General features: G+C 40.6%; 1 protein-coding gene across 1 annotated transcript; it reads right to left on the minus strand.

Moving 5' to 3' along the window:
- Window positions 1-1,065: 1,065 nt before the first annotated feature.
- LOC131242307 (7-deoxyloganetin glucosyltransferase-like) lies at window positions 1,066-3,864 on the minus strand. The gene is made up of 3 exons (XM_058240877.1): window positions 3,776-3,864; window positions 3,226-3,740; window positions 1,066-2,168 (listed from the first exon to the last, which is right to left on the minus strand). Exons 2-3 carry the CDS (start codon window positions 3,722-3,724, stop codon window positions 1,234-1,236), a joined length of 1,434 nt encoding a protein of 477 aa, XP_058096860.1. The 5' UTR covers window positions 3,725-3,740; window positions 3,776-3,864; the 3' UTR covers window positions 1,066-1,233.
- Between the last annotated feature and the right edge of the window lie 13,373 nt (window positions 3,865-17,237).

Below are 17,237 nucleotides of genomic sequence, written 5' to 3' on the forward strand. Positions count from 1 at the left end.
CAGAATTTTTGGACGGCTTAGATCAAACACATATATTTCAATGGACCTCATGGATCCCCCTAAGCACCATCTATATTTAATATGCTTTAGGTGGGGAGGTACACTTTAGCTACAGAACACTTAGGCTATAGCTACGGATTAAATCCGTAGCTAAAAGCTTTCAACCTCCATAGCTATTGCTCGATTTTTTGGTAGTATATTTTTATCTCTCGTAACTTTGAAGAAGCTCTTTGAAGAGTCCATAGAGCTCCATGGATTTGGAGTAAATATCCTCTAAGGAAGATGATAATCAACCACATCACGTCCCTCCCCGTGTCACAATCAAGAACACTAATCCATGTTTCCATGCAGGCAAATCATGGATGCAAACTTTCTTTATGAGGGTCACAATGGCCACTACAAAATTGCCATTTTTTTAAAAAAAATTATTTTTTGTTTATTTTATTTTATTTTATTTTTTATATATATAACACCATGGATAGGCCCAACCGCAGATGAAGAGTACCATGCCCCCAAACGTTTCCACCATCGGACGATCCTAACCCTTCACTCAGTACCACACACAAAATAAGGAAAACAATGCAGCAATGGTGCAAACAAAGAGCATACACCCTATGATCTATAAATCTTGGTAATTTCTGGAGAATTGCCAATAAAAGGTGGGTACATCATATCAACGGACACACTTTCACGTGGGGGATTTTCATGCCATTTTCCTATCATAAGAGCCGATGTTATCTGGTTGGCATGCTTCTCTTATTGAAAAATAACAAATGAAATATGTAAGCAAATAAAACCATACAGGTTAACAATGATATGTATATATGACGGAATCTTGTGGACATGTATGTACGCTTCTGTTGAAAAACAAAGAATGAAATGCGTCAGCAAATGCGACCACACACACACACACACACACACATATATATGCAATGGGATCTCTTTGATTTTTATTTCTTAATTTTCAAACGTATCCCTTTGATAGATGCTCTAACTATTTCGTCTGCACAAATAAAGACATCGCCTTGGATGGTCACGAGTATCCGTACGCTTGCACATCCATCATATGGGTACAACCCCATTGATGGATGTAACCGTTATTTGGACATTTAATCCTTTTTATCCAAACCGTCAAATTTTAGTGGAGCTGAAGAATCGGACGGTTTAAATTGATGTACGTGCACGCCACGTGTACATAGGTTGTCCATTGCCCATTATAGCCATAAGAGTAGACTAGTATTTTACGGCACAAAGTATCTCACCGATGAGTTTGTCCAGATTCACGTCAGAAGACCCTCCTCTCTTTGTAGCATTCTCAGCAACCTTCTTCCATTCCATGGCCTTCTTCCTCATCTTCTGTCCTTTCTCTCCATCCATCAGCTCCCTCACAAGCCCCTCAACGCCATCTCGCCTCACGTCGTTGTCAATCTCCATGCCTATCCCCCACTCAGTGCAAGAAAACCGGCAGTTTGTCTGTTGCTCAGCGAAGAATGGCCAACATATAACAGGCACGCCCGCAGATATGCTCTCGATCGTTGAATTCCACCCGCAATGCGTTAGGAACCCTCCGATCGAAGGGTGAGACAGCACTTGCTCTTGTGGGCACCAACCTGCAAGCCGGCCCCTCTCCTGTGTCACACTTAAGAACTCTTGAGGCAACATGGCTGCATCGCCCACCACAAGATCGGGGCGAATGACCCACAAGAACGAATGGTTGCTATTCGCTAGCCCCCAGGCAAACTCACCCAGCTGTTCGGCCGACATAACTGTGATACTCCCAAAGTTAACATAAACGACCGATCCAGGCTTCTTTTTATCCAACCACTCAAGACATTCATCTTCTTCTTTCCACAAGCTCAATCCAATCGACTTCAAGCTACTGTCTGGTATCTTGTTGCATTGAAGTGATAGAGGACCGACAGTGTAAATCTGGGGAATCAAGCATTTCATGGCATTTAGAACATCATGCTCCAATTCATCGAATGTGTTGAAAATGACCGCCGATGCTTTGGAAGCTCTATGTGATTCTTGGTCTGCAAAGTTGAGCATGAAGTCGTTGGGATCCATTGTCCGGATAAAACTGGGGAAATCCCTTAGACGGATATCCTTCATGCCGGGTAACCCATCGATGCGAGTGTCCAGGTATCCGTTTGTGAAGCAGCTCTCATCTATTCTCAGAAAAAAATGAATGGTATTATAATCTTAGTTATGATTTAATTACAAAGACGAATGGTATAACATATACAAAGGTTACCATCCACCATTAGCACATGTGCTAACGTGTCACGTCTACAGGACATCTGACGAACACCATGCCCCACAATAAAGATCGCTCGGTGCAAAGCCCAATAAAGATTACCATAAATGGTTAGGTTCATCGTTTTTCACTGAGAAACGTCAATTTAGTAATATTTATGCTGCACGTATGTTTAAAATTTTCATTTTCTGCTGTATTTTCTCAAATACTATTCCGATTCCTGAAAAATTGTTGCAATGTATTTGTTTGATATGGTATTAGAGCAAAAGGTCAAGATCAAGTGTTCAAATCTAGAGAGCAGCTTCAATAATATACTCTCCCATACTTATATTTAGAGTTGTACATGAGTCAAACCAAGTCGAGCTTGGCTCGGCTCGGCCAGTAGCTAATCATGATTTGAAGTCAGTTTTATAATGTGAATTGTTTTGTATCCATTCCTTCCTAGCCACTAGCCGATCTTGCAAAGAATGTATACACCCAAAACAACACTTTATTGAATCATTTCATCAAACATTTGGCGAGGAGCATTAATATCAAAAGAACTGAGTCACCAAGCCGATTCGATCTGAGTCGAGTGAAGCTCAGACAAGCTTGAAGTTGGCTCAAATTTTTTTCGAGCTCAAAAAATCAGCTCGACTCGGCTCGAACTCAATTACCAAGTTAACTTAAGCTTTTTTGAGTCAAGCGAGTTAACCGGGCTAACTTGGTTCGTGTACAGCTCTGCTTATATTCGCAAGGTTTATCTTTCTTCAAATGATAAAAAATAAAAATAAAAATTTCAAGCCGGCCGCAGAGAGTGGACTAGTAATTTTTAGGGGCAGTTTTACATTGTTACTGACTGGCGTGGCCCATCTGAGTGTTTTAGCACGCTGGTATTACAGAAGCGTACTTCAAACATTTCTCAACCTTGAAAGCAATTTCATAATAAAACGATAGCTTAAACGATACACAGCACTTGAAGTTGTTACCTTTGAACGGTGTGAAGCCTCTCTCGATCAGCTGCCGATAGTATAGGTAGCCCATGAAGCCGCAAGCACTCGTTGTCCATAATAGAACCTCAGGTATGCGAAGCTCGTCAGCGACTGGCAGTGTAAATAACATGATCCCATCGGCGATGATGCAGCTCACCCGAGGTATGCCACCTGTGTCGTTGAGCTTCGTCACAAGGTTGCGGAACGGTGTGAGACAGTTTTCTTTTGTTGACTGGCAGAGAGCCTGTATGTCTTGGGTAGCATCACGGTCGGACGGCGGAAGGCCGTCGGGTATGGTCTCGAAGCTGAACTCATGAAGGCGGCTGAAAGATTCAGAGCCTCTGGACCGCAAGAGGCGCTTGTGGTTGAACTCGGTATTGACAAAGGTGATGTAAAATCCCCTGGAATGGAGTAGCTTCGCTAACTTTAGCATTGGGTTGATATGGCCTTGTGCTGGGAATGGAATGCAAACCGCATGAGGCTTATCCACGCCCATATCTCTCTCTCTCTCTCTCAATGGAATGCAAACCGCATGAGGCTTATCCACACCCATCTCTCTCTCTCTCTCGTGTGTCTCTCTCTTTGTTTCTCTGTAATGAGGTATGGATTGGTTGGATTTATAGAGAGAAGGTCGATCTGATAACCGTATTTTAGAGCTATGCTAAGAGCACACGCCACACATGCCGTCTTGGAACATAAGTCTGATATCCGACCCGTATTCTTTCCAAAAAGAAATATGGTCCACTCTGCCGACGAGTGCGGATCCTCTGTTTCCAGCGGACCCTGGCTCCCCGTATTCTGGAATTTAATTGGTCCACGTCATTTGTGCTGACATCAGCACAGCTCTTTAATAAAATAAAATATAATTTACAAAATACTGCTTGATTAGGAAAAAAGGTTACGTTTCCTGCAGCCGATTCAAAGGGAAGCGGATTAGATACTGACAGGTTAAGCGGCGAGAGTCGCTACTGAAATGACGTCACCAAATATTTCTATGGCCCCATCATCATGATGTTTTGTATCTACACCGTCCATCCATTTGAAGAGATCATATTAGGGCATAATCGAAAAAATGAGTCAGATCCAAGCTCGAGTGGACCCTACCACAAAAAACGGTGGGGAGAATGACGCCCACCATTAAAAAGTTCTAAGGGCTACAAAATTTTTCGATCAAGCTGATATTTGTATTTTCCCTTCTTTCATGTCTTCTTTTACACATGAACAGGTTGGATCTCAAATAAACATCATGGTGGACCTTCAGAAGGTTTCAACGGTGGGCATCACTCTCTCCAACTGTTTTCTGTGGTGGGGTCTACTCCAGCATTGGATCCGCCTCATTCTTTGTATCATGACCTAAAATGATCTCTCAAAATGTATGAACGGTGTGGATACAAAACATACATCATGGTGGGGCCCACATAACTTGGTGACGTCACTTCTGTAGCCAATCTCAAATCTCTTATTACTCAACCTGTAGTAGGTAATCCACGTCTGATTCAAGGGCGTGTAGCTGCCACCCAGGATAGGTAACGTTGGTGGGACCTGACCTTGGCCCACCTCCATGTATGCTTTATATATCTACGCCCTTCATATGGTGTTTTTTTTTTTTACATTTATTGTCCAAAAAATGAAGAAGATACAAGTGGACCACATCACAGGAAACATTGGTTACCGAACGGCCATCATTGAAAACTTCCTAGTGTCCACGGCTATGTTTATTTGTCATCTAACCTGTTGTTGACTATCACACCCCAAATTCGGAAACCGAGCTCACAAAATTTTCGATTGCCGAATCTGGTACCGACAGCCTCCATAGTACCCCATTCTCAGCTCTCAGCGCGCATACTCTAGATTCTGATCCTGGGATCTTATAAGGAGGATTTTTCAACGTACATTTATCTCGTAAGAAGCATAACCACAAGTTTACCCAAATCATAGAAGCAACATCATCATTTAAAAAAAAAAAAGGGGAGAGAGGGAGAAAGGGAGAAGAAGAGAGAGATCGGATGGCAGAGGGACCTCGCCACTATGGGCCCCTCTAGGATGTACATCACATACATCAAAATGGGTCCCACTAGGATCCAAAGGTCAAAATCTACTCTAAAAACACCCACCTATTGGCCTTCTCCTTTAGCTCCTTCGACTCCTATGCTCCTTGTCTTTGATCTTGATGGAGGTTGATAAAGAATGGAGGGTTGAGAAGGGAGATGAGAGGGTAGAAAAGTGGGCCACACTTAGCTTTGGAAAAGCTTGGACGTTGGGTGCTTGTATTTGTGATATGGTGATGTGATATGGCGTATGGATGATGTACTTGACTTGATTGATGGGATATGTTGTAGATATTCTCTTGAAATTCGCACACACGGCGTTTTTCTTGAAATGAACGTGGACCCACATCTTCTGGCTTGGGTATCGTATCGGCGCATGAGACGCGGCGTTGGAACCACGGCAATGGTGTGGTCGCTAGGGTACAAGTCTCGAGTGGAGCCGACTTTGGAATACGGGATACGACTCAGAATCGTGCACAAACGCCGGTTACGAATCAAAATCATATTAGAAATCATCCTTGTAGAATCTCAGGATCGGAACCTGGTGTATGGGTGTCAGGAGTTGAGAATGGGGTACTATGGAGGCTGTCGGCACAGGATTTGACGATCGAAAATTTTGTGAGCTCAGTTTCTCAGTTTGGGGCATAACATTAATGAGGTCACATAGAGCACATGAAGGGAAATTATAAATATCAGCCAAATCCAGAACCTTTGTAGCCTGAGGAAAAAAATTTTAAAAATTTTAACTGTAAGTGACTACTATATCTTGTGGTGTGGTTAACCTTAGATTTGTAGTTTTTTTTTCCATTCCTTAAAATGAAGTAGCAAAACAAATAAATGGGGTAAATATATAATGCATACATCAAGGTGTGCCCCATGCTCAGGTCTCACTCACATCCAGATTGCCAACAAAGTTGCATTACTTTTTCAAAACCAAATTGCATAGTAGCAAGCAGAACTCATGTCGGTATTGTGTGCTACTAAATAATCTTCATGAGGCGACCATGATAGATGTGTCTTATCCATGCTGTCCATCGATTTTTCAAATCATATTAGGGCATGAGCACAAAAATAAGGTAGATCCAAATCTCAAGTGGATCACACCATTAAGTAATTTAAAGCTCACCATTAAAAACTTCGTAGGGGCCACTGTAATGTGTATTTGCCATCCAACCTCTTGATAAAGTCACAAAGTCATGAATGAAGAGAAAATACAAACATGAGCTTGATCCAAAACTTTTGTAGCCACCAAGTTTTTTATGATGGGCATCCAATCACCGGTTTCTTGTGGTGTGGTCTACCTAAGATCCTGATCAACCTCGAGTTTGTGCTCATGCACTAAAATGATCTATAAAAATGGACGGATAGTATGAATAATACACATACACCATGGTAGGGCCTACAAAGCTTTTCCAATAGCACACAACTGTCCACGGTGCAAGCGCCTACCCAAGGCAATATGCATACCATCCCTTACCGCCACCTGCAAGAGCAAATTGTTAATTAGTAGATCAGGTGGGGTTTACTATGATATTTATATAAAATAAACCCCAACCACTAGGTTTTTCACCCCATGTTTGGTCATGGCCCCAAAAATCAATTCCATTTATGATTCACGTTGACTTGGACATAATGTAAAGGGCTCTGCTAAACTATTTCCATTGGTGTGGCCCAAGTGACGGGGTTTTCATACAAAGTTACGTAGTTCCATCAGACAAAGTGATGGGGTCTTATTTGACAAAGTGACGAGATTAGCGGACAAAGTGACATGACTCACTAGACAAAGTGATGGAGTTGCTAGACAAAGATTAATTGGTCCACACCATTTATGCTGACATCAGCACAACACTTTAATGAAATAATGACCAATTTACAAAATATTGCTTGATTAAGAAGAAAGATTACATTTCCAACAGCTGATTCAAGAACGCGTACCTGCCACCCAAGATCGGTGACGTTGGGAAGTGGATTGCGTAATGTTTACTAAGTAAACTCAGTTAGGTCCACCTTGATTTATTTATTTTATTTGCTCTGTCCATCCGTTTTCCTAGATAATTTTAATGTTTGAGCCCAAAAATGAATCATATAAAATGTTCAAATAGACCACACCACAGGAAACAGTTGATTTGAACATCTACTGTTGAAGTTTTGGATTAAGCTTATATTTGTGTTTACCATTCATCCATGTCTTTATGATCTCATGAACAGGTTGGATGACAAATAAACATCACTGTGGGGCCTAGCAAGGTTTCAATAGTGGAAATCATTATACCCACTGTTTCCTTTCCTGTGGTATGATCCACTTGATCTTTGGATATGCTTCAATTTTGGAATCAACCCTTTAAATTAGATGGAAAAATGGATGGACGGCGTGGATAGTCCATATACATTCAAGGTGGGGCCAACTGAGTTTACTCAGTACGATAAGAGCGTACTAAGTAACTTAGTATGTAATCCGATTTTGGTGACGTTGGTGGGACCTGACCGTGGCCCACCTCAATGTATACTTTATATATCTACGCCCTCCATCCATTTTTTGAATTAATTAATTTATTTTATTTTATTTTATTTTTACATTCGTTGTCCAAAAAATGAAGAAGATACAAATCTTAGGCGGACAACATCACAAGAAAAATTGGTCACCGAACGGCCACCATGGAAAACTTCCTAGTGTCCATGGTTATGTTTATTTGCGATATTTGCTTCTGTTTCTTTTTTATTTATTTTTTTTACATTCCTTAAAATGAGCTGGAAAAACAAATATATAACATAAATATATAATATATACATCATGGTAGGACCTACAAAGCTTTTCCAGTAGCACGTAACCGTCCATGGTGCATGCTGCCCTAGGCAATCTTAGTACCATCCCTCACAACCACCTGTAATAGAAAATTGTTAATTGGTATTTCAAGTTGGACTCGATGTGATATTTATGTAAGATAAACCTCAACCACTAGGTTTTTGACCCCATGTTAGGCCATGGGCTCAAAAATCAATTCCATTTATCATTCACATTAAGTTGGATATAATGTAAAGGGCTCTGCCAATTTTCATTGGTGTGGCCCAAGTGATTCATGTCTAAAAAGAGGCCTCATTTTTTTTTGTTTATTATTATTATTATTATTAGTTTGCAATTAGTGGTTGGAGTGAATTTCATACAAGTAATCAAGGTGAACCCTTTAAAAATCAAGAGTATACATCTTTCTCCCAACCATTTCCTTTAGTGTGGCACATGAGAATTACACATCATTATGATTTTTTGTCTGTATGCCTAATATGAGACTTAATAACAAATGGTCATAGTGGATCTTACAAAAACATTACGGTGGGCCCTATCTAAATCAATAACTGTCTAATAGAAATATTTTTTTGTAAGTAAACTCCGTATACAGTTGAAGAAGTTCTATCAGACAAAGTGATGGGTTAAACTAGACAAGGTTACTGGATTGCTGGATAAAGTGATGAAGTTCCACTAGACAAAGTGACAGGGTTACCAGACAACGTGACAAGATCTATTATACAAAGTGATGGGATTCTGTAAGACAAACTGACAAGGTTGTTAGACAAAATGACGGGGTTTCACTAGATAAAATGACGAGGTTCCACTAGACAAACTGACCGGATTATGGGATAAAGTGATGAAGTTTCACTAGACAAAGGGACGGAGTTTTCAGACAGAGTAACGTGGTTCCACTAGACAAAATGATGGAGTCTTAGTTGACAAAGTGATATGATTCATTTGACAAAGTGATGGAGTTGCTAGATAGCTACAAGATTCTACTAGAGAAAGTGATGGGACTGTGAGATAAAGTGACGTGGTTGCAGTAAACAAAGTGACGGGTTTTATTAAAGAAAGTAACTGAGTTGCCTGACAAAGTGGTGAGGTTCTACTAAGTAAAGTGACGGGGTTGCCGAAAAAAGTGTGATGGTTTCAGAAGACAAAGTGACGAGGTTGTTAAACAAAGTGATGGAATTTGACAAGACAAAGTGATGATATTACTAGACATAGTGACGGCTTCCACTAGACAAAGTGATGGAATTGCTAGACAAAGTGGTCTGGTTGCACTAGCTAAAGTGACGGGGTTCTCTTGTAATACTCTGGGCTAACAATACTCGAGTACCGAATATCTTGGAACATCACCAAATAATTTAATTTTATTAGTGACACAAATAAATGTACACACACCCCACTACACTCAAGAACCTTGAAAATTTATGCACATAACCCTGAGGATGGACCTTGAGGATAGCCCATCACTTTGCCCAATAGTACCCTGTCAAATTGTTTGGTAAAACCTGGTCATTTTATCTAACAAAACCCCACCACTTTGGTTAGTGTAACTACACCACTTTGTCTACAATTTCCTCACTTTGTCTAGTGGAACCCGTCACTATGTCCAATTATCCTGTCACTTTGTCGAGTTGAATGTCGTCACTTTGTTCGACAACCCTATCACTTTGTCTTATGAAACTACTACACTTTTTCCGGCAACCTAGTCACTTTATTTAGTAGAACCTCACCATTTTGTCTACTGTAACCACGACACTTTTCTCATAGTCCCATTACTTTGTCTAATAGAATTTTGTCTCTTTGTCTAGCAACTCCGTCACTTTATCTAGTGAATCATGTCACTTTGTCCACTAATCTCGTCACTTTGTCAAATAAGACCCCATCACTTTGTTTGGTGGAACCATGTTACTTTGTATGAAAACCCCATCCCTTTGTCTAGTAAAACTCTATCACCTTGACCCGTAATCTTGTCATTTTGTCTAGTGGAACTTTGTCACTGTGTGTAACACCCAAAACTTTTTAATACCCTAGTATTGAAAGTTCTCGAGTGTTACCATAAAATGTAACTTATTATGTACATATGTACGTATGATACCAATCTAGTTATCCTAACCTTACATCTATCCTCCAACACGAATCTGACCGTTGGGAATAATCCTCATTCATAGATCAAGCAATCTGACCGTTGATTTTAAGACAGGATCATCATATACCCAAATATTCTCACTTGTCCATCATAACCAATCGCTCAGTCAAATATGCACTACTAGATAGAGACATCTAACCGTCCGCTCTGAATTTGGACCACCCGATCGTAGTAAACTAGCTGCTTGATTCTACATCCACTTGTACACACATCAAGTTGAGATTCTGATCCGTTCATCTTCTTCATCACCTATGAATATTCTTAACTCACTATCAGAACTACACTCTGAGAAACTTACACGTGTGAACAAGACATTCAAACCTAACGATACACCTGTTCTACCCCCTAATCACTTCAAAAACCCACCTTGTGTTCTTCCATTTACAAAACTGATTAGGATACCAACCATCAAGTCTTCCTATTTTGAGCATGTCATCTGACCGTCCATCGTATTTGGATCCCCCAAACGGGCCATCAGAATATTAAGATAATTCAATCACTATGAATATCTTAGATTATATGATCAAACCACCGAGTAATGTTTCAACCAGATGTGTGCAACATTGGTCTTGAAGCATGGGGTGTGTTAGCCAGTTAAAAGAGCATCTTGGACATCCTTGGGAGATTGGGACCCAAACTTAACCAACGGAAAGAGCACGAAAAATGAGAAATGCCCACCCAATTTCAAGACAATCGGACAGTGTGTTCCGACATAATGAATGACAAAAGTTATTTTAGAATTTGATGGCAAATTTGTAAATATGGTTATGCATGAAAACCAACGTTAAGTTATTTTAGGGCCCATTCGGCCCGGCAGATTGGATGGGATTGAATGGTATTGGAAGGGATTGGAAGTTAAATCCCGGGATTGGCCGGGCATGCTAAACAGACTGGGGTGATCTGATCCTAGGATATAGCAATCCTATGGATCTTAAGATAATCCACTGACAACACCATCATTACCTTTAAATCTCATCCAATCCACCCTAACCCGTTCAAATTTGCCTAGAACGTGTTTGGTTCTAGGGATTGGAAGGGATGGGAAGGTTTAATCCCGGGATTGGCCGAACGTGCCAAATAGATTCGATATAATAATCCTGGGATATAGCAATCCCATGGATCTTAAGACAATCCACTGACAACACCATCATTACCTTGAAATCCATGCCATCCACCCTAATACCATTCAATCCCTTCCAATCCACCCGGCCAAATGGGCCCTTAGTGGTCTACGTTGTGATCAATTGTATGGTCCACATAGGGCTAAGATCTACTTCATATTTGGGGCCATGGTCCAACACGACCTTGCAAAGCCAATGAAGGGCACGGATTTCCCAAAAGACCAAACACCATGTGAGACCCTACCTTTTCCCAGTCATCCATTAAACCAAGAAATTCACGCAGGAAGTAACTGACTTCTCACACGAAAGCCCGTTTCAGCGGTGAACATTGTCCTCACCTAGACTGATGGTGTGGCCCACCCAGAGCTCAGACCTGCTTCCTATTTTGGCTCTTGGGGAAACACATCCTTGATATTTTGATTAAGGGACTTGATCCCCTGGAAACTTATAGTAGTAGCCCCATTGAACCATGCAAACTTGAGCTTTGGAAAAGGTTCATTTTTGGCATGATGTCCTAAAATGAACTCACAAAAGGATGGACGGGGAGGATTTCTCACAAACATCACGGAGGGCCCCACCTGGGTCCCATTTGCAGGAACTCCGTGGGAAAGTCTTTCATAGGAAATCGGCGTCCCTGGAAAGGTTACCCTTCTTTCCAGCCAAGCAGTGTTTTGTAAACTATTTTTTATTTTATTAAAGAGTTGTGCTGATGTCAGTACAAATGACATGGACCAATTAAATTCCAGGATACCGGGAGCCAGGGTGCGCTTGAAACGGAGGATCCGCACTCCTCTGCCGACTATATTGTAAATCTGATGGATAGATTGGATGTCGGTCTTAGGAACCATGCTGGCACGCATTGCGATTGCATGAGCTGTATTGCACACACGTGGTCTTAGCAAAGCGCGTCTTTTTGACCCTTTGGTGGTCTAAAAACAGAATTTAATCTTTCGTCTGTCAGCGATAGACGGCTGAGACGTTTTATTATTGGGCGCGGATTGGATACTGACAAGGTCAGTATCCAAATCGCTACTGAAGTGACGTCACCAAGCTCTGTGGACCCCACCATGATGCATGTGTTGTATCCATACCGTCCAACCATTTTTAGAGATCATTTTATGGCATTAAAGATAGAATGAGATAATCTAAAGTTCAAGTGGACCCACCACAGAAAAGTGGGAGCTATCACACCCACCGTTGAAATATTTATAGGGCCCACAGTGATGTATTTTGGAGATCCATCCTTTTCATAAGTTAACATATAGATAGATTAAGTGAAAAAAAAATAAAAATCAGCTTCATCGGAAAGTACTGTGGACCCTAAGAAGTTTTGAATGGTGGATGTCACTGTCCCTACTATTTTCTATGGTGGAGTCCACTTGAACTTTAGATCTATATCATTATCTTTGTAATGACATAAAAAGATCTCTAAAAATGGTTGGACGGTATGGATACAATACGTGTATCATGGTGGGGTCCACAGAGCTAGGTGACGTCACTTCAGTAGCGATTTGGCTACTGACCTTGTCAGTATCCAATCCGCGCCCTTATTATTTTGGGAACTCTTCCGGTTTTACTTTTCTTTACAGCAGTGCGCCGGAGAAATTAAAATGTCTCCATTCCCATGCAGATGCATAGTTTAACGGTAGCTGAACGGAAAAAACTTTGGTACTCTCGCAGATTGGAGATACGATAGCCACCGTTGAAATTTTCAACGAGGGTCCACCTTGATTTGTATTTGCCTTCCAACCTCGTCATGAGGTCATATAGACGTAGGAGAAGGGAAACACAAGTATCACGAGCTGTACACGAGTCCAGTTAGCTCGGCCAGCTCGCTCGACTTGACTCGGAAAAAATTGCCTCGCCTCGAGTCAGGGATAACCTACTATAATGAATTCAAGATATAAATATAGTAGGCCATTCTTGACATGCAATCTAAACCATTTAAACGGTAGATCTAAGCTACACATATAGTGGATCATCCATGACATACAATTTAACTATCCAAAAGGTAGATTTAAGCCATCCATATGGTAGGTTATCCCTAACATCCAATCTAAACCATCCAAAATGTGGATCTGAACTATCTATATGGTGAGCCATTCACAACATTCAATCTAAACCATCCAAATGGTGTGTCTAAGCCATTCATGAGTTGGGTCATCCACAAAAATTGATTAAAACCATCCAAATGGTCAATATAAGCCATTCATATGGTAAGTCATTCACAACATGGGATTTAAACCATAAAAATGGTTAATCTAAGCCATCAACATGGTGGACTATCCATGTGCAATATACACCACCCAAAATGTGAATTTAAGTCATTTATACGGTGGTCCATCAACGACATGCAATCTAAATGGTGAATATGATCCATCAATATGGTTAACCATCCATGGCATGTTATATATTTATACCATCAAAATGGTGGATCTAACCTATTCATCTGGTAGGCTATCCACTTCATGTGATCAAATAGTGTATTTAACCCATCCATGCGGTGGGCCATCAATGGCATATGATTTAAATCATCTAAATGGACAATTTAAGATATTCTTGTGGTGGGCCTTCCACAAAAGAGCCCACCATATGATTGATCCACCATATGGATGGTTTAAAATGCATTCTATAAATCACCCATCTTATAATTAGCTAAGCTTCATCATTTCGATGACGTAGATCACATACTGTGGATGGCCCACCCTAGGGATAGCTTATATTCATGTTATAAATTAGATGTCGTGGATGGCTTGGATCATTCATTTTGGATTGTTTAATTTGCATATTAATGTTCCACCGAATGTAAGGCTTAGATCTTCCATTTTATTGGTTTAGATTGCATGTCTCCAACGGCTCACCACATGAATGAGTTACATCCACCATTTTGGTTTTTCGACCACATGCCATAGACGACGCACTATATAAATGGTTTAGATCTACCTTTTGGATGGTTTAGATTGTACGGCGTAAGTGACCGACTATATAGATTGCTTAAATGTGACATTTGGATGGTTTAAATCACATGCCTATCCTTTGAATCTAACCCATACACGTGTTGAATGCTAACGTAGTCGACAGATCTGGACTGTCCGTCTTATCAATACTAAGGGTCACATTTTTACCAGTCATCTGCGGAATTTGTAATCATATTTGAGTGGTTCATCTTATGGACAACACTCACCATATTAAATAGGTCTATCTGGACATCTTAATAGATCAGATCTGGGCCGCAAATGTCGAACGTATGATCAATCGGATCTAGGCCACTCATCTGAATGTTTTGACTCTCAAATTAGAGATACCCCTCAGGATGTCATCAACATAAGATTTAGGTCATCTATTTGTATGACGTGTCTGTTTAAACTTGAACGACGGATTAGATATTATAATAAACAAATTACTGATTCCAAATCATTAGATCTAGAAAGTCCTATTTGAACCACTGAGTGCACTAGTCCATGTCGAAAGTCTAGGAAAAGAAAAATATCTCCTTCTCAGTTTCTTGGGCTTGTTTGGACAGCGGTGGAATGTCTCGCTGATGTGACGTTTTCCATTGTTTGCGAAAATAAATGTAGCTGATCTAAGGAGGGCAGATTAGGTGCGGCCTCGGCCGCATCCAAGACGGTGTCACGCATATCATGGGGCCCACTTGATACCTAAAGTCTCTATCTACGCTGTCCATCCGTTTTTCCAAATGATTTAGTGCATGACTCCAAAACTAAAGTAGATAAAATTTTCAGGTGACCATACCACATGAAACAGTGGTGATTGACCATTAATGGGCTGCAAAAGTTTAGAACGAAGCTTATATTTATTTATTTTTCACTTCATCAAGGTTTATGTGACTTTATACATAGATTGAATGTTAAATAAACATTATGATGGGTCTTAGAAAGGTTTTAATGGTAGTTTGTTTTTCATCACTGTTCATTATAGCACAATACATTTAAGACTTGAATTTTCTTCAATTTTGGGATCATTACTTAAATTTATCTAAAAAAGCATATGGACGGCATGGATATAGAATAAATAAATCAAAGTGTACACATGACAAGGGCTGTACCGATCTTCTATAAGGCCCGGGCCGCACCTAGTCCGCTCTTTGCTCTAATAAAGGTGGCTCCAGCGGGAACGGATTGGCTACTTTCTCTGCCACTAGCACGGTGGCTGGTGGGCGGTGCTCTGTGGGTCTCACCATGATGTATGTGTTTCATCAATGCCGTTCATACATTTTTTAAAATCATTTTATAGCTTGATACCAAAAAATAGAGGTATATAAGTCTCAGATGGATCACACCACAGGAAAACAATAGAGATTGGATATCCACCATTAAAATCCTCCTAAGGCCCATGCACTGTTTATTTGACATCCAATCTGTCGATTAGGTTATAAAGACCTATAAGAAGGGAAAAAACAAAGATCATCTTGATCCAAAACTTTGATGGCCGCCAACAAGTTTTTAATGATCCACGTTCAATCAAAATTGTTTCCTGTAATGTGGTAGACTTGGGATTAAAATATACCTCATTTTTTGTCTCATATTCTAAAATGATATAGAAAAATAGATGAACGGCATGGATGATAAACATAAATCATGGTGAGGCTTATAAAGCACCGACCAACAGCCATTGGACGGTGGCAGGGGGAGTTGCCGATCCTTTTCCGGCTCCAACGGACTCGAAAGCATATCGCAAACGGAAGCGGATTGGCTGGTGCACCACACATCAGCTATACAGCGGTTGTGGATACGTGTCGTGCGAAGACGACCGCCGACGCGCCTCGAGCTCCGAGTTGTACGAACGGTTCAAATGAGATCGAAGTTACATGAGCCCCACGATGATGTATTTATTATATCTATACTGTTCATCCATTTTTCGAAATCATTTTAGAGAATTAGATAGAAAAAATAAATAATATCCCAAGCTCAAATGGACCACACCAAAATAAGCAGCGAGTATAATGATTTTCACCGTTAAAAAATTCGTAGGGCCCACCATAACATTTATTTTCCATCCAATCTGTTAATAACGTTAGAAATACATGGATGAAGAGTGAAAACAAATTTCATATTGATCCGAAACTTATGTAACCACCAAAATGGTTTCAATCGTAGACATTCAATCTTCCACTGTTTTTTACAGTGTGGTCCACTTAATAGTTAGATCTGTCTTATTTTTCTTCTCAAGCCTTAGGACTAGCTGGCCAAATGAATGGACGGTTTGAACATAACACATACCTTATGATTTGATCCACAGAACTTGCTGACGTCAATCCACCAGCTATATAGCTGGTGTGTGGTACAACAGCCAATCCGCCGCTCTATCTATTCTTTTAGATCATCTTGGACATTAGGCTAAAAATCAGATGAATCGAAAACTCGGGTCGGCAGCATGAGATGAAACAGCCCAGATTCAGTGACCACCGTTTTTATATGGAACCGGGTAAGGTTTCAACGGTTGCAAACTCTTTCTCTAGCTTTTCTTTTTGTATTGCCGCCTTGAGTTTTGGATCCACTTAAATTTTAGCCTTATCCGAGAAATGAAGGGCGGATTAGATTTTTCAGAAACATCGTGGTGGCCCCGCATAACATGCCTTTGCAGGAACTTTGGCAGGAAATTCGCATCCGTTTCGGTCAATCAATCACGGTCCCTACGTGTCAATCTCCACCAAATAGCAGTAGGTCCTCTTTGTGTGGATCTCACCATGATATATGTGTTATATCCCCACGTTGTTTCTAGATGCTATCTAATCCGTACATTACAAATGTGTCACTAGTGATATTGTTCTCCAAACTAACAATTTTTTAAGCCCATGGAATGGCCTACCTGAGTTTAGCATCGACCTGCAAGCCAAACACAAGCTGGCACACATGAGGGACAGGTGTATCTCATGCACA

Source organism: Magnolia sinica, chromosome 4 (genome assembly GCF_029962835.1).
Source record: "Magnolia sinica isolate HGM2019 chromosome 4, MsV1, whole genome shotgun sequence".
In the NCBI taxonomy this organism is placed as follows: Eukaryota; Viridiplantae; Streptophyta; class Magnoliopsida; order Magnoliales; family Magnoliaceae; genus Magnolia; species Magnolia sinica.